Genomic DNA, 23,831 nt, shown 5'->3' on the forward strand with positions numbered 1-23,831 from the left:
TATATATAATGTGTGTGTGTATATATATACACACACATATATGTATATGTATACATATATGTGTATATATACACACACATATATATGTATGGTATATACACACACACACACACACACACACACACACATATATATATATGGTTTTGTTTTCTCTTGCTTTTGGTATTTCTTTGACTTGGAAAGCCACCCCTATACCTACCAGTCAAAATCTTGCATATTACTTGTATCTAGTTCAAATGTTATATCTTCCAGTTAATTTTCCAATTTCTACAACACAAAGTAGTTTTCCCCAAATTCCACTATACCAGCATTATGGTGTTTCTCTAACACTCTCACTCTCACTCTCTCTCTCTCTGTGTGTGTGTGTGTGTGTGTGTGTGTGTGTGTTTCTTGCAGCCACATCATTTCATAATCTGTTTGACCTCATTCTACCTGCTTTTTTTTTCCTTTTTTCTTTGTTTCCCACCAGTACCTGGGATAATGCCTTCCTGGAACATAGAAAATCTACCAGAAATATTTGCCAAATGAATTAACAATGGCTTCCAATACTAATTGTTTTATTATCTGTAACCTGTCAGTTAGTTAGTAACATATATAAACCTATGCTTGCAGAAGTTCACCTATGGAAAAGAAACATTTGAAATGTGAATACACAATGTAAGAAAATTAAAGCCTAAGTTGTATGTTGTGTGAGCCTGGCTTTGGTATGCTCAATTTTCTTAAATTGGGGTGTACTGGTATCTGCGACTTTTAAGATTTCTTTAGAAACACCTTGAACCATTAAGCAGAGGTGACCGAGGTCAAGGTGAGGTATGTGTTAAGAGTCAACAAAAAAAGAGAACTGGCAACAGTATTTTCATTCTGCTACTGCTAGAGTTTTAAGATCATTTTGAATAAGGAAATTCTCCCAATTCCTGAATCTGTGCCCATTTTAGTGTCAAAGCATAATTATTTTGTATTGCTTGGGTAGAATTATCACAAAATTCTCATTTATAGCTTTAAAGGCATCTCAACCTGAAAAAGCCCTGTGTGGCCCCATGTGTTACTCTTGCAACAAAAAGGTCTATGCATCTGCTGACCTGGGCAAGTATACTTGGCACCACCCTTGACTGTTCCCACCTCCACCATCCCTGTCATGCCCACATCTAAGCCATGGACAAGTCCTGTCACCTCTGCCTTCAACAACATAACCCAAACATGTTTTTATCGCATCCATGGCTCCTGACCAGGCTCAGGCCTTCATCACCTTTTGTCTAAGTTATTGCAATAGCCATTTGGTCTCCCTACTTCCTCCTCTGTGCTCAATTCAGTCTCTTCTCAGTAAGGCAACTGGAGAGATCCCACTCCAGTTGAGTCAGATCATGTCACTCTCTGCTCAAAACTTGCCAACTATCCTCTAAGCACAGAGCAAAGAAAAGCCGCTCAGTGACCTAGACAGCACCCTGTCCTGGACCCATGCTTTGAGGGCTCTTCCTGACCTGCTCTAGCTCGGTCATTGTTCTCGGCCACACCGATCTCTCTGCTGTTCTTCCAAAATGCAGGCTCACTCCCACCTCTCTAGAGCCTTTTTCCTATTTATTTCTGAGTTCAGAGCTATGCTGTCAAGGGCAAAGTCTGCTGAAATGTGACTTTCAGATGAATTAAAGTACAACAAAGCAAGCCCTTTGCAAACCAGAGGAGTAGTGCTTAGAGTGTTTTATACTCTTTGAAGGCTCAGCATTATTTAAAGGTGAAGAAAAGGTGGGAAAGAATTATAAAGAATTAGATGATTTATTTCAAGTTTCTTATTCCCAAGACACAGACTGGCCTTGAAGGACTCAACGGGCAGTTACAGGAATTGGGATCACAGTAGTTCACAGTTAGTACCTGATTAAAACATTTATACTTTCTCAAGACACCAAAAGAAGAATATTTGACATGGTACTAAATATAAGTAAACTCAAACTATGTAAACATTATACTGACATTTACATCAATAACATAATTCCAAACAAATTTTTCTTATTTCTGCTGAAATATCAACCTAGAAAATATACCATCATTTATGTTACACTATCATAAAAAATCTATCACTTGAGGCGGAACAGCAGAGTGAGGGAAGTATAGTTGTCTTCTTGGAACTGTACCTAGGGAACGCATGGAATCTGTTCTCTTCACATTAATAATTGTTTTAAAGAACTATCACATCTAGTGTAATTTGGGGCATGCTCGGGCTGACTTGCCCCAATTGGTAGAGTTGGAAACATACCAGGGGATTCCAATTCAATCCCATCAAGGTGGCATGTGCCAATGCCATCTCGCTATTCCAGGTGATCAATTTCAGTTCACAATTGATCATAATGAAAGGACTGAGAGTCAAGGGGAGCACATGGGCAAGTCTAGTATCTGCTGACACCAACCGATAGAATGGATAAAGGGGAGAGTGGTCCAGCATGGGAAGTGAGATGCTCAGCAGACTCATAGAATGGCGGATGTCCTAAATAGCACTCTGGCCTCAGAATCAGCCCTGAAGGCACTCGGATCTGGCTGAAAAGCCCATGAGAGTATTTCAGGCATGGAAAGCCAAGACACTCTGGCAAAAAGATCTCTGTGAGTGAGATCCCAGTGGAAAGAACAGGTCTTCAAAGAGGGAGGTGCCTTTCTCTGAAGGGAGGAGAGAACCTCCACTTTGACTATGACCGTGTCTAAACAAGATAAGAGTCGGAGAACTCAAAAGGCTTCCATAGCCTTGGAAACTCATAACTGGTGCATAGGGAGATTACTGATGCCATAAACAGGAGTGTCAATTTGTGAAGTCAACGGCAGGAGTCACTGTGCACTTACTCCTCATGTAGGATCTCTGTCCTTAACGTGCTGTACACTGAGGCTTAATGCTATAACGAGTACTCAAACAGTATATTTCACTTTGTGTTTCTATGGGGGTGCAAACGATTGAAATCTTTACTTAATGTACACTAAACTGATCTTCTGTAAAAAAAAAAAAATTATCAATTCCCAACTTGACTCTCACTGGGATTAAACATGACAATAGGTCTGATCTGATTTCATCATCATTTAAAAAAAATCATCTATTATTTTTCACTTTATGTTTCTGTGTGGGAGCAAACTGTTGAAATACTTACTTAAGGTATGCTAGGCTGATCTTCTGTATATTAAGATAATCGAAAATGAATCTTGACGTGAATGGAGGGGGAGAGGGAGTGGGAAGGGGGGGGTTGTGGGTGGGAGGGACGGTATGGGGGGGGAAGCCATTGTAATCCATAAATCGTACTTTGGAAATTTATATTCATTAAATAAAAGATAAAAAAAAAAAAAGAACTATCACATCTAGATATGATTATCAGTAAATCTATGAAATATCTGAAACTTAGTCTTAATGTAGGAAAATGTAGAGCTATGGCCCAAGTACACCTCATCAATATAGTCTTTGATAATATTATATTTCTATTTTATCACAATGTATATTTAATTCCTATGGAATGAGATTGTTCCATATAATCCCTTCCATCACAGTCAAAAGAAGAGTTGGGAAACTCCCTAGATTACTGAACTCAGAGTGGAATTTAGAATAAAGCAAGGTACTTAAGCTGCCTGTTTGAACAGCTAATAAAGTCAAAGAGGAATTCTTTGTCCTATCTTACAGGGATGAAATCTAAGCATGGTAGGAGTGGAGTATAAGCACGGGTTGCATGCACAGGAAGCAATCCAGCTGGACGCCTTACCTTCTCCAGTGTCACCTCGGTCTCAGCAGCATGTGTCTTTTTCAGCTCTAGTTTCATCTTCTCGGACTCAGCCTTCATTCTGTTGATGGCCGTCTCGTGGTCCCTGGCAGTCCTTTGCTTTTCCTCTTCACGAAGAAGTCCAAGTTCTATGAGCTGCTGTTTGCGCTGTGAGTTCACATTAATCAGCTCCTCTCTCAGCTTGTGAACTTGGGCCTCCATGTCAGCAATAACCTTGTTTTCAAACATGGAAAAACAGACAGAGGATATGAACAGCACACTCACAAAAGAACTGCAAAATGCCAATAAAGAAATTGCAATAACACAATGCACGAAAAGTTCGTTTGTTCCTTCCTTCCGTCCTTATTCCCATGCAATTCTCTCCCAGCTCAGAGGTAAATACCACCTAGGACATTTAACCATATAGTCGCATCCTTGAGGAACAGATTTTTAGTTTTGCTTCTGATATTTGTGTACGTGGAATAATTCTTGCTTTTTCAAATATTCAACATTGTGTTTCTGAAATTACTCAGATATTTTTGTTTTAATCTCACTGATTTCTTAATTTATATGTATGCTTTCCTTCTATTTCTTAAGGTTTATTTTGTATTCCCTTTTCTAATTTCTCATTTATTTTTAGCCTTTCTTCTTTTCTGATTTATAAACTTAAGACTATGAACATTTTTGCTTTTGTTCCATCTTTTAGGCTTAGATAACATACGCGTTTTTTTTCATTATCATTTGGTTCACCTTTTAAGACGTTTCATTATTATTTTTCTTGGACTTTAGAAACATTTTAAAGTATATTTCTTATTCTCAAGCATATGGATATACAAGTTTCCTAGGACTGCCAAAACAAGTACCACACTGTGTGGCACGAAAGAACAGAAATACCATTTTTTTTTTTTTGATAGGCAGAGTAAGACAGTGAGAGAGAAACAGAGAGAAAGGTCTTCCTTTTCCATTGGTTTACCCCCCAGATGGCTGCTATGGCCGGTGCGCTGCGCAGATCCAAAGCCAAGAGCCAGGTGCTTCCTCCTGGTTCTCCCATGGGCCCAAGTACTTGGGCCATCCTCCACTGCCTTCCCGGGCCACAGCAGAGAGCTGAACTGGAAGAGGAGCAACCAGAACAGAATCTGGCGCCCCAACTGGGACTAGAACCTGGGATGCCAGTGCTGCAGGCGGAGGATTAGCCAAGTGGGCCATGGCACCAGCCAGAACAGAAATATCTGATCTCACAATCCTGAGGTCAGAAGTCCAGAATGAAGGTTAGCAGAGTTGCTCCTTCCAAAGGCCTTTTTGGAGCTACTGTGCCACACCTCCCTCCTACCCTTTGGTATTTCCTAGCAATCCTTGGGTTCCGTGGCTTGTAACCTCAACAATCCAGTCTCCGACTGTTTTCACACATGGATGTGTTCTATTTGGATATCACAATCCATGTATTCCTCTTTTTATAAGGATGTTAATGAGATTGGATTTCAGAACCCATCTAGGTCAGCATCACTTAATTTTTAACTTGATTACATCTGCAATGACCCTATTTCCAAATAAGATCACATTCACAGGTTCTGCATAAACATCAAATTTCAGAAGATAAGGGGAAATTATCTGCAAGCTATACAACTGACAAGGAGTTACTATTCAAAATATGCAACTCAATAGCAAAATAAATAATTCAATTTAAAAATGGATAGTAGACCCAGACATATCTCAAAGGAAGACATACACATGGCCAACATCAACATTAGGAAAAAAAAATGCTCCACATCACCAATCACAAGGGAAATGCAAAATAAAGCTACAATGAAAAATTACCTGATTTCAGTTAAATTGGCTATTATCAAAAAAATAACAAGTGCTGGCAAAGATATAGAGAACTCTCACAAATTGTTGGTGAGAATATAAATTAGTGCAACCATTGTGGAAAACAGTATAAATGTCCTTTAAAACACCAAAAACTAGACTGCCATAGGATCCAGCAATCCCACTGAATCTGTAAATTGCTTGGACAGTATGAACATTTTGATGATATTAATTCTTCCATCCCATGAACATGGAAGATTTTCCCATATTTTGTGTCTTCTTCCATTTCTTTCCTTGATGTTTTACAGTTTTCATTGTAGAGATTTTTCTCATCCTTGGTTAAATTTATTCCAAGCTATTTACATTTTTTATAGCTACTGTGAATAGAACTGATATTATAAGTTCTTTCTCAGCCAAGGCATTCTTGTGTATATAAAGGCAATTAATTTTTGTGTTGATTTTATATCCTGCAAATTTACCAGAGTTCCAGTGACCTCTTAATGGAGTTGGATCACCTATGTATAGCATCATATCATCTTGCAAACAGACATAATTTGACTTCCTCTTCTCCCATTTGTATCTCTTTGATTTCTTTTTCTTGTCTAATGGCTCTGGTTAAAACTTCCAGAACAGCCTATATTGACTATACCTTTGTCTGGATCTGGATCTTAATGGAAATGCTTCCAAATTTTCCCCATTCAATATGATGCTGGTGTGGGTTTGTCATATATTGCCTATACTGCATTAAGGAATGATCCTTCTATACCCAGTTTGCTTAAGATCTTCATCATGAAAGGCTGCTGTATTTTATTAAGTGCTTTCTCTGCATCAGTTGACATAATCATATGGGTTTATCTTCAATCTGTTAATGTGATATATCACACTTATTGATTTGCATTATGTTGAACCATCTCTGCATACCAGGGATAAATCCCACTTGGTCTGGGTGAATGATCTTTCTGATGTGTTGTTGGATTTGATTAGTTAGTATTTTGTTGAGGATATTGATCTATAGTTCTCTTTCTTCGTTGCATCTTTTTCTGGCTTTGGAATTAAGATGATGCTGGCTTCACACAAGGAGTTTGGAAGAATTCCTTCCCTTTCAATTGTTTTGAAGAGCTTGAGAAGAATTGGAATTAGTTCTTCTTTAAAAATTTGGTAGGATTCAGCAGTGACACCATCTGGTCCTAGACTTAGTTGGGAGGGTCATTAATACTGATTCAATTTCCATCTTTATTGGTCTATTCATCTACTTAGGTTTTCCATCTTCATGACTCAAATTTGGTAGATTTAATATAAAACAGAAATCTATCCATCTAGATTTTCCAATTTGGTGGCATATAGCTGTTTGTAGTAATTCTTGATGATTCTTTTTTATTTCTGTGTTGCCATTGTAACATCTCCTTTTTCATCTGTGATTTTATTAACTTGGGTCTTTTAACTTTTTTTGCTTAGCTGGGCCAATAGTATATCAATTTTGTTTATTTTATTTTCTCAAAAACCAGCTCTTTATTTCACTGATCTTTTGTATTTTTTGTTTCCATTTTGTTATTTTTTCTTCTAAGTTTTATCACTTCTTTCTGCCAACTAATTTTCGGTTGCTGTGTTCTGTTTTTCTTGATCCTTGATATGCTCTGTTAGATCATTTATTTGGTGCCTTTCAAATTTCTTTTTTTTTTTTTTGATTTATTTATTTACTTGAAAGTCAGAATCACAAAGAGAGAGAAGGAGAGGCAGAGAGAGAGAGAGAGAGAGGGAGGTCGGTCTTCCATCAGCTGGTTCATTCCTCAGATGGCTGCAATGGCTGGAGCTGCGCCGATCCAAAGCCGGGAGACAGGAGCTTCTTCCAGGTCTCCCACACAGGTGCAGGGACCCAAGCACTTGGGACATCTTCTACTGTTTTCCCAGGCCATGGCAGAGAGCTGGATGGGAAGTGAGGCAGCCAGGACTTGAACCAGCGCCCATATGGGATGCCAGCACTGCAGGTGGTGGCTTTACCCACCACGCCACAGCGCCAGCCCCTCAAATTTCTTAATGTAGGCACTAATTCCTACACACTTTCCTTGTAACACTGTTTTTTGCTGTATTCCATATGTTTTGATACACTGTGTTGTCACCTTCATTTATTTCCAGGAATTTCCCGATTTCCCTTTTGATGTCCCCTGTGACCAACAGTCCATTCAGGAGCATGTTGTTCAGTCTTCGTGTGTTTGCATATTTTCTAGTTTTTAAAGTTGTTAATTTCCAGCTTCATTCCATTGTGGTCAGAAAAGGTACATGGTATGATTTTAATTTTTTGGAACCTGCTGACACTTGATTTATGGCCTAGCATATGGTCTATCCTAGAGAGTTCCACGCACAGATGAAAAGAATGTGTACTCTGCAGATATGAGATGAAATGACCTGTAGATATCCATTAGGTCCATCTGGTCAATAGTATAGATTAGCTCTGCTGTTTCTTTTCTGATTATTTTTGAGTTGTTGATTTTTTTTAAAAAAAGATCTTTTTATTCATTTGAAAGGCAGAGATACAGAGAGAGAAGGAGAGACAGAGAGATAACTTCCAACCACTGGTTCACTCCCAAATAGTCACAATGGCCAGGGCTAGGCCAGGCTGAAGTTAGGAGCCAGGAGCTTCTTCCGGGTCTCCCACGTGGGTGCAGGGGCCCAAGGACTTGGGCCATCTTCTATTGCTTTCCCAGTAGCATTAGCAGGGAGCTGGATTGGAAGTGGAGGAGATGGGACTTGAACCAGGGCCCATTTGGGATGCCAGCACTGCAAGCGGAGGCTTAACCCACTACACATAGGGCCAGTCCCTTTCATAAATCTTGAACACCATTTTATAATATTTTCTTTTGTCTGAAATATTTCCAATGATTTGTCATCTAGCTCAGATATTCTTTCTTCTGCCTCATAAGTCTGTTGTTAAGGATTTCCACTGTATTTTTTATTTGACATATTGAATTCTTCATTCTAATATTTCAGTTTGATTTCTCTTCAATATCTATCTCCCGGTAGAATTTCTCATCCCTGTCATGCATTTGCTTCTCTGTGTTCTTGAGCAATCTTAAGATCATTCTTTTTAGTTCCTTTTCAGGTATTTCATCAATCTGTTCATCTTCACAGTCTCACATTAAGTGTTGCTGTGTTCCTTCTGGGGAGTCATCCTGTCTTCCTTGTTCACATTTCTTATATTTCTACATTTATTTTTACACCTTTCTGGAAACACTTGTTGGCTTTCTTCTCTGACTACTTCTATCTTTGAAGTACACCTCTGTGGCTTAGTAGAATGTCTACTTCTTCAGTGGATATCCAGAGGTGCGTGCTGGGTGGGGCCAAGGAGCTGAGGCCAGTGCTTGAAGGTGGGGCAGGGATCCAAGTGACACTCAAGGTAGGTGTGGTAGATCTCTATCAGCAGCAGTGGGGGAAGGGTGAGATCACACTGGCTGCTGTGATCACAGCCTCAGCCCTTCTCTGCCAAGGAGAACCAACTGCCCTGGGTGAGCCCACGGTGCTTATGCACCCCTCATGACGCACCCTAGAACTTGGGGAACTCTGAGCCTCCGAAGCCAGACACAGTGATTACCCAAAAACCTAGCCACACCCCATGCCCTACTGCAGCCTCAGGGAACAGGGCTCCCTCAGCTACAGGGAGCAGGGGATCCACTGAGCCCTGCAAGCCTTCCCCATCCACAGCGAGGGCTGTGGCTTCCCCAGACTCAGCTGCTTGCCTGACAGACGTGGGTCAGTGCTCTGCCTTGGCAAGTTGAGTCCGGGCGCCTTAGCAGAGTAAGGGGAGGGAAGCGCTTCACGAGCCTAGTGGGTGTCCCAGCCCCTTTCAACTCTACAGGCCAGACTCAAAGTGAGTGGGGACCGTGGATTTTTCCCTCTGATACAGTTCCCAGTAGTGCATGGGCCAACGCAGTCTCTACTTGCCTTATTAAGATGGCGCTTCATGTCTGCTGTTGCCAGGTACCTTTGTAAGGAAATCAACATGCTCTCCATTCATAGGGTTACGTGGGTACCCTGTTCCCTGCTAGTGCATCAGGCTGGACTTAGTCAGTGGGGTCCATGAGGCTCTCTCTCGGGCAGTATCACCAGTGGCATGAGCTGCTGCAGGTTCCTCTCACCTCGCTCCAAGAAGATGGCATCCCCGCGAGCCATTGGCTGCAGGAGCCACTGGCTGTGGGAGTCAGCAGCAGTACCCACCCACTGCTGTGTGACTGTACCATCCCTGCTGCTCCACGGTGTCTCTCTTCTTTCTGCAGAATTTTCCCTGCAAATTTTATTCCAACTTCCCCCTGGGAATACAGTTCCTCCCCTTTTCTTCTGTTATCTTCCCGTGACCAAAATCAGCACGTCTTTCCCTATTCAGCCATCTTGGATCTCTCTAGATACAAATCTCATAAATGCCATATAGATTTTGAATTTCATTTTTAAAATTTAATCATTTGTATTTTAATTGGAACATGCAGTCGTTAGTCTGTATATGCTAACGCAGTTGCATTTATTTTCCCCCTTTATTCTGTGCTATTTGCCCCATATTTTGCATATATATTTTCTCCTTTTTTGTCACTTTATTCTGTATGGGTAATTCTTTTCTTCCTTCAATTTTCTTGTCTTTACTAAAAGACACACCATTTTTTCTCTCAGTGGTTGCAGTAGGATACCTCAACACCCATGCTTCACTGCAAATTTTAATTATTGATCCTTATGATCAATAAAAGAAGGGCAGGCTATTTTGAGTTGTGTTGTCTTCTTCCAGATTTATATGCCATATTTATTTTCAATTTATTTTTGTTTTCCTTAGCTCGATATTACTATTACAGATAGTTTATTCGTTCAGTGGCTGTCCAGATATACCTATATAATGACCAGTGTTAGATGCCGTCACTCCTTGCAATTCTGATCTCTTAACCATAGGTGATTTCCTTTAGCCCCAAGGTACTTTTGCACCCTTTAAGTACTTTTAAAGAGGTTTAGTGGCAAGCACTTTCAGTTTTCACTGGTCTGAAAATACCTTTATGAGTATTGTTGAAAGTCTGCTCTTATTCCTTTGAAGGCAAATTGTTGTACTTTCTGTCTGCTTTTAGGATCTCTTTGTCTTTAGTGTTCATCGCTTCTTTCTGTAAGGATAGGCATATTTTGTTTATTCTCAGCAGGATATCTCAGACCCCTGCATCACTGGTGAGTACTGAGAAATTCCCAGTCACAGCCTGTTCCTCCTCTACTTCCTACGCTACTCATTTACATGTGGTGCCTTTTCCCATTCTTCAGTTTCCCTTAACCTCTCTTTCGTACTTTTCATGTCTTTTAGTCTCTCCTGAATTCTGGGTGTTTTCTTCTATCTAATCTGCTGTCAGAAACACACAGGTTCTTAATTTCAGTGATCTTATTTCCATTTTTTGAACTTCTATTAATTTCCAAATATGTTTGTAGTTTTTAAAGATTCTTTTACTATTTTATATCCATTAAAATTTCTTTAATTATATATCACATATTAAATAAAAACTATTTCCAATCTATGGCTGATAATTTCATTGTCTCAAGTTTTTGCAGAATTCATTCTCCTATTCATAGTTCCTGGAGCTTTGAATCACGGTACTTGTTTTTCTCATGTTGTATGTTCCTATTGTTGTTTTAAAAAATTATTTATTTTTAGAGGCAGAGAGATGATCATTGGGTGGGGGGAAGAGGAGAGAGTGCTCCCCTCTGCTGGTTCATTCTCCAAATGCCCACAATGGCCAGGGGAGCCAGGCTGAAACCAGGAGTCAGGAACTCAATGAACCCAAGTATCCCTCTTGGGTGACAGGAGCCCAATCACTTAAACTTTAATCATTTAAACCACTGCCACCTACAGTGTGAATTAACAGGAGGCTGGAGTCAGGAGTGCAGCTGACTTTAAACCCAAGTGCTCTGATACGTGATGGAGGTGTCTTGACCTCTAGATCAAACACCCACTCAGCTGTTCCTTTCTAATGTGAGCTTTTATTTCCTGGAACGTTATATACTGCAATTGAAAATGGGTTTCCACCATCATATTGCTCTGACATACACTTGGATATATCCTCCATATATAGCCTACTTTAAAATACATTCTCACCCTCGAGTTTTTCAGGTTACTTTGGTGTTGTGAATTCAGGTGGCAAAACCTTGCAAAGATTGGCTGATTAAGAAGATTCAGGCTCAGAAAGTCTCTCTGCAACTTTGACTTTCAGATACACAGATCTTTTAAAAAGCTGTAAAAGCTAAAATAAGAAGACCAAATCAAGTATATGTTTCACTGGAGTTTCAGAAGTAGGGGAAGGAATGAAAGTAACAAAAATTGGAAAAGATGATGGCTGAGAATCCTCAAGAAGTGAAGAGAAACAAGAGTCCACCGAGATGGAAAACAGAACAAATACCAAGCAGGATGAAAACGCAAGAAAAGGAAGGGGCAGAGAGGGGAAGGAAGGAAGGGAAGGAAGGACATATTCCAGGTGTTGAGAAAAAGTAACTCTACACACTAACACTATCCTGCAAGATAAAAGATAAATCACTAGAGAAACAAAAATTGAGATTTTTCTCCCTCAAAAAGACTATCACCAAATTACTTCTAGAAGATATATTTCAAGGGGAAAAAAAGGTATGAGATACAAAACAGAACGGCCAAAGATGAATAACTAGCATGTAGGCAAATCTAAATAAAACTTTCTTGCAAAATATGATGACAAATAACAAGGGTAGGAAAATGTGAGAGAACAAAAATTCTAGATAATAATAAATTAAAATGCTTATGTGGTAAAAAAGATAAACTAATGATTAAAAATAGGTACACAATTTCGGGGATTCCCTTGAGCACTGCTGTCTGACATAACATTTCTGTTACGACTGAAATGTTCTATAAATGTTCTCTGTCCAGAAATCAGTCACATGTCACACGTGGCTACTGCACACTTCGAAGGCAGCTAGTGCAAAAGTGAAGCTTAACTTTGAATTATTTTAATGAAAATTGTAGAGATTAATGTAATGCAATTTGAGCTTTTAATAGCAAGGATAATTAAATGCCTCTGAATTTTTAGATAATATTTATTTATTTGAAAGGCAGAGATAGAAATATAGAAGAGGGGACGGATAGAGATACTGGCTGACTCCTCACATGCCTGCCATAACCAGGTCTGGGCCAGGCCAAAGCCAGGAGCTAGAAACTCAAGCCAGGTCTTCCACATGGGTGAAGAACCCAATTACTTGAGTCATCACGGCTGCCTCCCAGGGTGGGGACTGGAAGAAAGCTGGAACCGGGAGAGAAGCCAGGACTTACGCCCAGCATTCTGCACAGAATTCAGGAACTCCAAGAACCAATTCAACTGTGGCACCAAATGTCCAGGCCTAACTTGTTTTTTAAATTTACAGATAAAAATCAATATATAATTTGTGAGCTATATATTGTTTTAAAATATGTATATGCTGCCGGCGCCGCAGCTCAATAGGCTAATCCTCTGCCTAGCGGCGCCGGCACACCAGGTTCTAGTCCCTGTCGGGGCGCCGGATTCTGTCCCGGTTGCCCCTCTTCCAGGCCAGCTCTCTGCTATGGCCCAGGAGTGCAGTGGAGGATGGCCCAAGTGCTTGGGCCCTGCACCCCATGAGAGACCAGGATAAGTACCTGGCTCCTGGCTTCGGATCAGCGTGGTGCGCCAGCTGCGGCAGCCATTGGAGGGTGAACCAATGGCAAAGGAAGACCTTTCTCTCTCTCTCTCACTGTCCACTCTGCCTGTAAAAAAAATAAATAAATAAATAAAATTTAAAAAAGGCATATGCTGCAAAATGAATAAATCTAGCTAATTATCATATATAATGTTATTTATTTTGGTGAGAACCTTTTACATCACCTCTCAGCGTTTTTCAGGAATCTAATATATTGTTAACTATGGTCATCACGCTGTCAATAGATCTCCTGAATGTACTTCACCTGTCTGAAATTCATATCCTTCGACCAGCTTTCCCCAAGCCCTACAATGACCACAGCTCCAATAACCACCATCCACTCTGTACCTCCCCGAGATCAAAATCTATAGCTACATATATGTGGTGACTGCTGTTCTGAAACATTGGAATAGAGTGAATAACATTCAAACACATGTAAGTGTGAGGATCAGCATGGAGGGAAATAACTAAACCTATTAAAAAATAAAAGCAGGAAGCTAGGAATTGAAGGAACTTCCTCAACTTGATAAATAGCATCTATACAAAACGCATAGCTAACATAAAGCCTAATGGTGAAAAGCTGGATAATTCCCCCTCTAATCAAGAACAAGGCCAGGATAGCTCCCCTCGTTATTACTATTTGACTTTATTCTAGAAGTCCTAGATAGTGTATTTAAATAAGAAAAGTAAATAGAAGCTACACAGATTGGAAGGAAGAAGTAGAATTGTCTGTTTGCAGATGACATGGTTATTCTTGTAGAAAACCCAAAAGAATCAACAACAACAACAAAAACTTTCTGAAACTAGTAAGTGATTTATAGTAAGATTAAAGGATAAAAATTAATATACAAGTCAATTGCTTTCCTATATAGTAGGAAACAACTGGAATTTGAACTTGCATGCAGCACAATAAAACTAAATCCCCTTCTCGTCATGCACAAAAGTCAACTCTAAATGGAATGAAGAACTAAGTGTAAGACTTGAAAACTGAAATTAGATAAAAGAATCCCTTCAGCGCATTGAATTCTAGGGATCAGACCTCAGGAAAGCACAGGAAACAGAATCAAAAGCAGATAAATGGGATTTCATCAAACTAAGGAACTTCTGCAAAGCAAAGCAAACCATCATCAGAATGAAGAGATAAATACCACATGTTTTCCTTGAACTGTGGTGACTGATAGGGTAAAAAAATGTATGTATATGTTGCAGAACTGATACTCTGCGATTGGATTATTGTTTACAGCCTTTGTCTATTGTTTTGGAAGAGTAATTTTTCTTTTCAGTATTTGTTGAATTCTATACCTAGTGCAGGCTTGATCTCAGGATTATAAAATAAACTGAAAGTGTGTCATTGCAACAATTAAAAGAAAAAATAAAAATGAAAGGAGGAGGAAGGGTGAGAATGCAGGTGAGAGGGAGAGTGGGTGGGAAGTACCACTATGCTCTTAAATCTGCATATATTAAATACACGAGGGGCCAGCGCTGTGGTGTAGTGGGCTACACCACATATGGACACCAGTTCAAGTCCTGGCTCCTCCACTTCTGATCTAGCTCTCTGCTATGGCCTGGGAAAGAAGTGGAAGATGGACTAAGTCCTTGGGCCCCACACCTGCATGGGAGGCTCGGAAGAAGCTCCTGGCTCCTGGCTTCAGATCAGCTCAGCTCTGGCCGTTGTGGCCATTTGGAGAGTGAACCAGCAGATGGAACCTTTCTCTCTCTCTCTCTCTGTAACTTTGTCTTTCAAATAAATAAATAAATCTTTAAAAAAAGAACCATATTTTTAAAAAGGAAATACATGAAATATGTTCACCTTATATAAACTTATATAAAAAAAGACAACCTACAGAAAAGAAGAAAATTTGCAAAAAATTTCCTGAAGAGGAGCTTACGTTCAGAATATATAATAAACTCAAACAACGCAATAGCACAACATACAAATAATTCAATTGAAAAATGGGCAGTAGATCTAAACACATTGCTCAAAGGGAGATACATAAATGGCAAACTTATACATAAAAATACTTCCCATCAGTAACCACCAGGGAAATGCAAATCAAATCTGCAATAAGATAGGATCCTCATTCCAGTTATGTTGGTTATTAAAAAAAAAAAGATCATGAATGCTAGAAAAAATGTGGAGAAAATGGAAGCCTTGACCACGTTGGTGGGGATATGTATCAGTACAGCCACGTGCCAAATAACATGGAGGCTCCTCGAAAACCAAAACCATCGTATGATCCAGCAACTCCATTTTAGTCATATATCCAAGGAAATGGAATCCATCTGTCAGACAGGCACCCCCACTCTTGTTTTTATTGCAGCACTATTCAAGTCAAGAAATGGAAAAAACCTATGTCTCTAACTACTGACGAATGAATGAACAAGATGTGATACACATACACAATGGAATACTACTCACTCATAAAAAGGATGAAATCTTGTTCATAACAGCACAGATGGAACAGGAGGCCATTAGGGCAAGTAAAATAAGCCAACCACAGAAGGCCAAATATCCCATGATTGTATTCATACATGGAGTCTAAAAATAAAACCAGTCACCTCATAGAAATTAAAAGTATACCAGTGGTTACCAGAGTCTGGGGGGTGAAGGGAGGAGGGAGGAGTCAGGAAAGGTTGATTAGTGGGTACTAACTAAAGCTAGATAGGAGTGGAGGTTCTGGGCTCCTGTGGCACAATGTGCTGACTACAATAATGTTAGTGTACTGTATATTTCTCTGTGAAAAGGAAAAATAATCTAGAAGACAGGATTTCATCTGTTTTCTCCATAAAGAAATTCCAAATGTTGGGGAGATAGTTGTATTAACCCTGATTGGATATGCACTGAAACACCACATGGTACCCCATAAAAATGAACAATATTTATATATCTGTTATTTTTTTCAATAAGAAAAAAAGAACACAAATAACATCTACAAAAGTACTACTACAAATGATAACTTAGGTATAAATCCAACAAAGTATCCGTAAGATACGTATGTGAGGGACTGGCACTGTGGGGTAGCCGGTCAAGCCTCCACCGCCTGCAGCACTGGCATCCCATATGGAGACCAGTTCGAGTCTCAACTGCTCCTCTTCCAATCCAGCTCTCTGCTATGGCCTGGGAAAACAGTAGAAGATGTCCCAAGTCCTTGGGCCCCTGAACCCTTGTGGGAGACTCAGAAGAAGCTCCTGGCTCCTGGCTTTAGAATGGCTCAGCTCCAGCCCTTACAGCCATTTGGGGAATAAACTAGAGGATGGAATCTCTCTCTCTCGCTCTCTCTCTTTCTCTGTCTCTCTATGCCTTTCTCTCTCTCTGCCTCTCCTTTTCTCTCTGCCTCTCTCTCTCTCTCTCTGCCTCTCCTCTGTAACTCTGCCTTTCAAGCCAAATAAATTCATCTTTTTAAAATGAGGATGTAGGGAAAAAGGGACACTAACCCACTGTTGGTGGGAATGCAAACTGGTAAAGCCACTATGGAAGCCAGTCTGGAGATTCCTCAGAAACCTGAATATAACCCTACCATACAACCCAGACATCCCACTCCTTGGAATTTACCCAAAGGAAATGAAATTGGCAAACAAAAAAGCTGTCTGTACCTTAATGTTTATTGCAGCTCAATTCACAATAGCTAAGACATGGAATCAACCTAAATGCCCATCAACAGTAGACTGGATAAAAAAATTATGGGACGTGTACTCAATAGAATACTATACAGCAGTGAAAAACAATGAAATCCGGTCATTTGCAACAAAATGGAGGAATCTGGAAAACATCATGCTGAGTGAAATAAGCCAGTCCCAAAGGGACAAATATCATATGTTCTCCCTGATCAGTGACAACTAACCGAGCACCAAAAAGGAAACCTGATGAAGTGAAATGGACACTATGAGAAACAGTGACTTGATCAGCCCTCGTCCTGACTGTTGATGTACAACTTTTTATTTTTATTTTATTTTTTTGACAGGCAGAATGGACAGTGAGAGAGAGAGACAGAGAGAAAGGTCTTCCTTTTGCCGTTGGTTCACCCTCCAATGGCTGCCGCAGCTGGCGCTCTGCGGCCGGTGCACTGCGCTGATCCGATGGCAGGAGCCAGGTACTTATCCTGGTCTCCCATGGGGTGCAGGGCCCAAGCACTTGGGCCATCCTCCACTGCACTCCCTGGCCATAGCAGAGAGCTGGCCTGGAAGAGGGGCAACTGGGACAGAATCCAGTGCCCCGACCGGGACTAGAACCTGGTGTGCCGGCGTCGCAAGGCGGAGGATTAGCCTAGTGAGCTGCGGCACCGGCTGATGTACAACTTAATACTTTATCCCTTTTAGTATTTTTTTTTGTTCTACTGAATACTATTGGTTGAACTCTGTAATAAACACACAATTATCCTTAGGTGTTTAAATTTAACTGAAAAGTGATCTCTGTTAAATATAAGAGTGGGAATAAGAGAGGGAGGAGATGTACAATTTTGGACATGCTCAATCTGACTTGCCCCAAATGGTAGAGTTAGAAACGTGCCAGGGGATTCCAATCCAATCCCATCAAGGTGGCATGTACCAATGCCATCTCACTAGTCCAAGTGATCAATTTCAGTTCACAACTGATCATACTGATGGGTCTAAGAGTCAAAGGGATCACATAAATAAGACTAGTATCTGCTAATACTAACTGATAGAATTAAAAAGGGAGAGAACGATCCAACATAGGAAGCGGGATACACAGCAGACTCATAGAATGGCAGATGTCCTAAATAGCACTCTGGCCTCAGAATCAGCCCTTAAGGCATTTGGATCTGGCTAAAGAGCCCATGAGAGTATTTTAGGCATAGACAGGCATTGCCAAGACACTCTGGCAAAAAAAAATAAAAAATAAAACAAACAAAAAAAACCCACCTAAATGAAAGATCTCTGCAAGTGAGATCCCAGTGGAAAGAACGGGTCATCAAAGAAGGAGGTACCTTTCTCTGAAGGGAGGAGAGAACTTCCACTTTGACTATGGCCTTGTCTAAATAAGATCAGAGTCAGCGAATTCAAAAGGCTTCCATAGCCTTGGCAACACATGACAAGAGCCTAGGGTGATTACTGATGCCATAAACAAGAGTGTCAATTTTGTTACGTCAACAACAGGAGTCACTGTGCACTTACTCCTCATGTAGGATCTCTGTCCTTAATGTGTTATTCCATGTGAATTAATGCTATAACTAGTACTCAAAAAGTATTTTACACTTTATGTTTCTGTGTGGGTGCAAACTGTTGAAATCTTTACTTAATATATACTAAATTGATCTTCTGTATATAAATATAATTGAAAATGAATCTTGATGTGAATGGAATGGGAGAGGGAGCGGGAGATGGGAGGGTTGCAGGTGGGAGGGAAGTTATTGGGGGGGGGGGAAGCCATTGTAATCCATAAGCTGTACTTTGGAAATTTATATTTATTAAATAAAAGTTAAAAAAAGAGATATATATTTGAAAAACTAAAAAACTGTGAAAAAAACATAGCAAAGAAAAATAAGTAAGTAGAAAGATATTATATGTTTATGAATTGCCAAGATCATATTGTTAACATGTCAGTTCTTCCCAATTTAATATACAGAATCAACATAAAATCAATAAAAATCCCAGAAAGTTATATTGCACATATAAATAACATAATACCAAAGTTCATGTGAAAAGGCAAACAACTTGGAATAATCTGCATAGTACGGAAGCAAAAAACAAACTGGAGGACTCTGATTTCAAACCTTAGTTTAAAGGTACAGTAATCAAGATGGTGGCAGTATGGTCCTGGCAATAGAAGAAGCACATACATTGATGGAACAGAAAAGAAAATCCAGAAACGGGAGGAGAGGACTTGTAGGCTCCAAGCAAGCGGTAGGATGAGGTGGGGATGCTGATTGCCTGATGAGATCAGTTTACACTGCATGCACCTGTTGAAATGTCGCACTATTCTCCATAAAGGAGTGCAAATATTACTTGTTATTTTTTAAAGGAGTGTAGGAGACTCAATGGAAAAAGTTTTCTCAAGAAATAGTGCTTAAACAGTTGGATATCCAAATGTAAAGAAAAATTTGACCAAATGTGGATCATAGATCTAAGTGTAAAATGCAAAAAATCAAAATTTACAGAAGAAAACATAGGACAAAATGTAGTTGACCTTATATATGACAATGCAATTTTAGATATAACACCAGCATAACCCATGAAAGAAGCATATTGATAAGTTGGATAATACAAAAATTTAAAAATGTTCTGCTCTGTAAACAATACTGTTAAGAGGGTTGAAAGATAAGGTACAAGCTGGGTGAAAATATTTACAAGACACAAATGTGATAAAGGACTGTATGAAAAGTACAAAGCAAATTTCATGGAACTTCGGGGGAAAGACAACTCTATTCTTCTAGTAGGAGATTTAATCATACATGCGCGTGCACACACACATTCACACACACACACACAGTCAACAGAAAGTTCATGGAAAATGTATATTATGAAAACCCCGGCATGGATTTAAAATATTTCAACACCAAAATAAATTAATCTTTAATTCCATTTTCCAGGAACTTTTTTTTTTTTTTTTTTTGACAGGCAGAGTGGACAGTGAGAGAGAGAGACAGAGAGAAAGGTCTTCCTTTTGCCGTTGGTTCACCCTCCAATGGCCGCCGCGGCCGGCGCGCTGCGGCCGGTGCACCGCGCTGATCCGATGGCAGGAGCCAGGAGCCAGGTGCTTTTCCTGGTCTCCCATGGGGTGCAGGGCCCAAGCACCTGGGCCATCCTCCACTGCACTCCCTGGCCACAGCAGAGGGCTGGCCTGGAAGAGGGGTAACCGGGACAGAATCCGGCGCCCCGACCGGGACTAGAACCCAGTGTGCCGGCGCCGCTAGGCGGAGGATTAGCCTAGTGAGCCGCGGCGCCGGCCCCATTTTCCAGGAACTTTTAAAAGTACCCTTGTATATAACATCCATAACACACACACACATACACACACACACACACAATGCAACTGTCAGCACACTGCAAGAATCTGTGGTATCAAAAATAAAATTCTTTGACAATACTGCAATTAAATCACGAACCAAGAACAAAATAACAAGAACAGAAATAATTTCCCATTTACTTCAAAATTAAAGCTACACACTTACATAACTCATGTTTCAAGATGAAACTAAAAGTGCTTAGAGCTGACCTCTGCAAGGAGAGGCGTTTTACACTGCTACTATTTTGGATGGGAATGAGGGATTAGTGACAACACTCAGGAATGACTGGAAAATATTTTATTACATCTATTTTTGTGGCTTATAAATTCTGATCAATGTTAACATATTTTTTAATAAAAATAAATTCAGAACATTGAAATGCAAATTTAGAAATGACTGATAATGAAAACATCATATATCAAAATTTGATGGATGAAGCTAAAGAGAGGAAAATAAGTAGGCTTAACATGCCATCTATTCTCAAAATGACAAGTAGATGGACAGCCAGTTTAAGAAGTCAGCAAGGCAAAACAACTTCTGAGAGGATTTATCAGGAAAACGAGAAGGCACAAATAACAATGCTAGAAATAGAAACAAAGTTTTGGCGAGGCTATCTTATTATGTTATATTGTTAACAAAAGAGACATCTATAACTAGAATTACAACTAAAAAGAACATACCATAGATCCAACTGAGATGAAACAAATCAAGTAATACCATAAAATGTAACACCACTCATCAGAGAACCTGAGTGAAATGGATGAATTTCAAGGAAAATATAAAATGCCCCAAGAAGAAACAGAAAGCTAAACAATCTAATTAAACAAACTGAACGGAAATTAAAAATCACCCTATAATAAGCACTGAGCTCACATAGTTTTTCAAGTGACTTCCAAAAATATCTCCCAAGGGATAGGTTATTCCAATCTTTTTACAAACTACTCAAGAGAATATAGAAAGGCAAATACTCTCAAGTTGATTTAAAAGCCATTATAATATTGATCCCAAAGATAGGCATAAGAAGAGAAATAAAAATTTAAGTCAACTCACTCATGAACTCAGATATAGAAATAAAATAGGTAATCACCAAGTTGTAGAGAATGTAAGGTCAGTTTAACCTTTATAGAGATTTACAAATGCCAATAAATACCACTTTAGCCCTGCTAATGGCCTGAGAAAACAGCAGAAGGTGGCTCAAGTGTTTGGGCCCCTGCCACCCACGTGGTAGACCTGGATGACACTCCGCGCTCCTGGCTTCAGTCTGGCTCAACTCCGGCCATTGCAGCCATCTGGGGAGTGAACCAGCAGATGGAAGATCAATCTTTCTCTAATTCTGATTGCACATAAATAATCTTTTTTTTTTAAAGAAAAGTTCCTAAACTATAAAAATTTAACAAAACTGGATCTAGAAAAAACTGAAAAATATGAATCATCCTGTAACCACTAGAAAATTGAAATAGTAGTCAAACAATCTTTCCAGAAATGAAACAACAAGCCCAGATGGCTCTATTGGTCAATTTCACTAAACATTTAAAAAACAAGTACTCACTCTCACACTGACACTTTCAGGGAACAGAAAAATAAGCCTCAACTAAAAAACATGCCAAGCAGAGTCCAGAAAAGAAAAACTGCAGGGCAATATCTCTCTACAACTAGCAAGTTGAATCCAGTAATATTAGGAACTGGGTGGGACATAAAATTAACGTAATATTTTAAAATTACCTGCAATATAACTTACTCAACTAATGTTTTAAAGGAAAAAAAAGTAAAACAAATACCTCATTACACAGAAAAACACTTGATAAAATTCAATGATAGAAATTCTTAGCAGAATTGGCCATTCTTCACCATGTAAAAAGTATTTGACAAAAAATGAGCAAACTTCCCTCATTCTCTGTTGGAAAGTTTCAAAATATTCTTTTTAAAACCAAGAAGAAGAATTACTTCTCACATCACTTATATTCACAAATATATGACAAAAGGAAAGAAAAATAAACTGTCTTTAGTATATAAACAGTCAAGGATATATGACTGTTTATATACAAAGTACAAAATGAAGGTACCAGTTATTAAAATCAGTAAGGTTTAAAAAGATGTCCGAATAACATAATCACTGTTCAAAATCACTTGCAAGTTTTATACATCTGCAAAAACTAAAATATCATATACAACTATGACAAACAAAATATTTCTTAGAAATAAGCCTAAAGTTGTATTATATGCTGAGGGAAAATAAAACCATTTCTGAAACACTAAAGAGTAAATAAATAACTAACATACATATTATGATGCTAGAAAGTCTGTCCATCAGTTCTGCCCAGATTAATCTATAACATTGAAATAAGCTTAATTAAAATTTCAAGAAAAGCTTGCATGAAATCTGACAAGGTGAATCTAAAATTTATGGGGATGAACACAGTACTATGACACCTTTATATAAGAACAGATATTTGGGTTTAACATAAAGTTACTATAATTAACAAAGTATAGTATTATAGAGAATAGAAAAAATTAATAGAATTGAGAGACAGAAACAGGTTCACAATGGACAGAATAGGCACTGCAGTACAATGGATGTGATGAACTATTCTAAAAATTGTGCTGAGACAGTAAGTTGCCCATATGAGAAAAAAATGAAATCAGACTCATACCTTTCACAACAAAAATCAGTTCTCTCCACTTCTATGTCTTTATCCAATAGAAATGAAACACAGATGCATACAAAAACTTCTACATTTATGTTCATAGTATATTATTCATAATAGCCAAACATTAGAAACAACCATAATACCCATCATCTGATGAATGACCAAATACAAATAAAACACAGTATACTCAACCAATGGGATATTACTCAACAATAAAAAGTAATGGAGAAATAGTCCATGCTACCACATGCAGCGTGAAAACATGCTGAGTAAAAGAAGACAGAAACCACATGTTACATGGCTCCACTTACATGAACTGTTCAGAACAGCACAGCTCTAGAGACAGAAATTAGATTAGTGGTCGCCTAGAGCTGGGAGTGTTGGGGTGAAATGAGGAGTGACTGCTAATGGACATGGGATTTGGGGGAGGAGTTACAAAATGCTCTAAAATTGATTGTGAGAATGGCTGCACAACTCTGCAAATATACTAGCACCCACTGGCCTGTACACATTGTAAACGTCTGAATTGTATGGTACGTGTCATAATTTGAAAGTGTCCTCCCAAAATTCAGGTGTTGGAGACTTAATCCCCAAATCCTTATTATGTTAACGGTATTTAGAGGTGTGGTCATCAGAAGGTGAACTGGAGTAAATGAGGTGGGACCAACATGACGGCATTCGTGGCTGTGCAAGAAGAGGAGCAGCGACCTGAGCTTTCTTGCTCTATCTTTCTGTCAAATGATACCCACTACGATGTAGCAAGAAATTCCTCGTCAGGTGCCAAGGAGATGCCAGCACTATGATCTTGGACTGCCCGCCTCTGGCACCACAAGCCAAGTAGGATCTTCATTCTCTGTAAGTTCCCAGTCTCAATAACAATAACAACAGACTACAGACTTAAAGACAGGTAATTATATATCAATAAAACTGTGACTTAAAAATTCATTTCTAAGTGTGAAGGATAATTTAAAAAATACTTATTTACTTATTTGAGAGGGAGAAGAAAGAGGGTG

The 23,831-nt window shown here is 39.2% G+C and overlaps 1 protein-coding gene across 37 annotated transcripts in view; it reads right to left on the bottom strand.

Moving 5' to 3' along the window:
* CEP112 (centrosomal protein 112) overlaps positions 1–23,831 on the bottom strand; it is a 519,374-nt gene that overhangs the window by 204,331 nt on the left and 291,212 nt on the right. For all 37 annotated transcript variants that reach the window (XM_089316743.1, XM_089316736.1, XM_089316738.1 and 34 more), the window contains one exon: positions 3,723–3,953. In XM_089316743.1, the coding sequence (XP_089172869.1) occupies positions 3,723–3,953 (231 nt within the window). The remainder of the gene's footprint in view (positions 1–3,722; positions 3,954–23,831) is intronic.

Source organism: Oryctolagus cuniculus, chromosome 17 (genome assembly GCF_051225735.1).
Source record: "Oryctolagus cuniculus isolate XC-2025 breed Fujian yellow rabbit chromosome 17, ASM5122573v1, whole genome shotgun sequence".
Taxonomy (NCBI): domain Eukaryota; kingdom Metazoa; phylum Chordata; class Mammalia; order Lagomorpha; family Leporidae; genus Oryctolagus; species Oryctolagus cuniculus.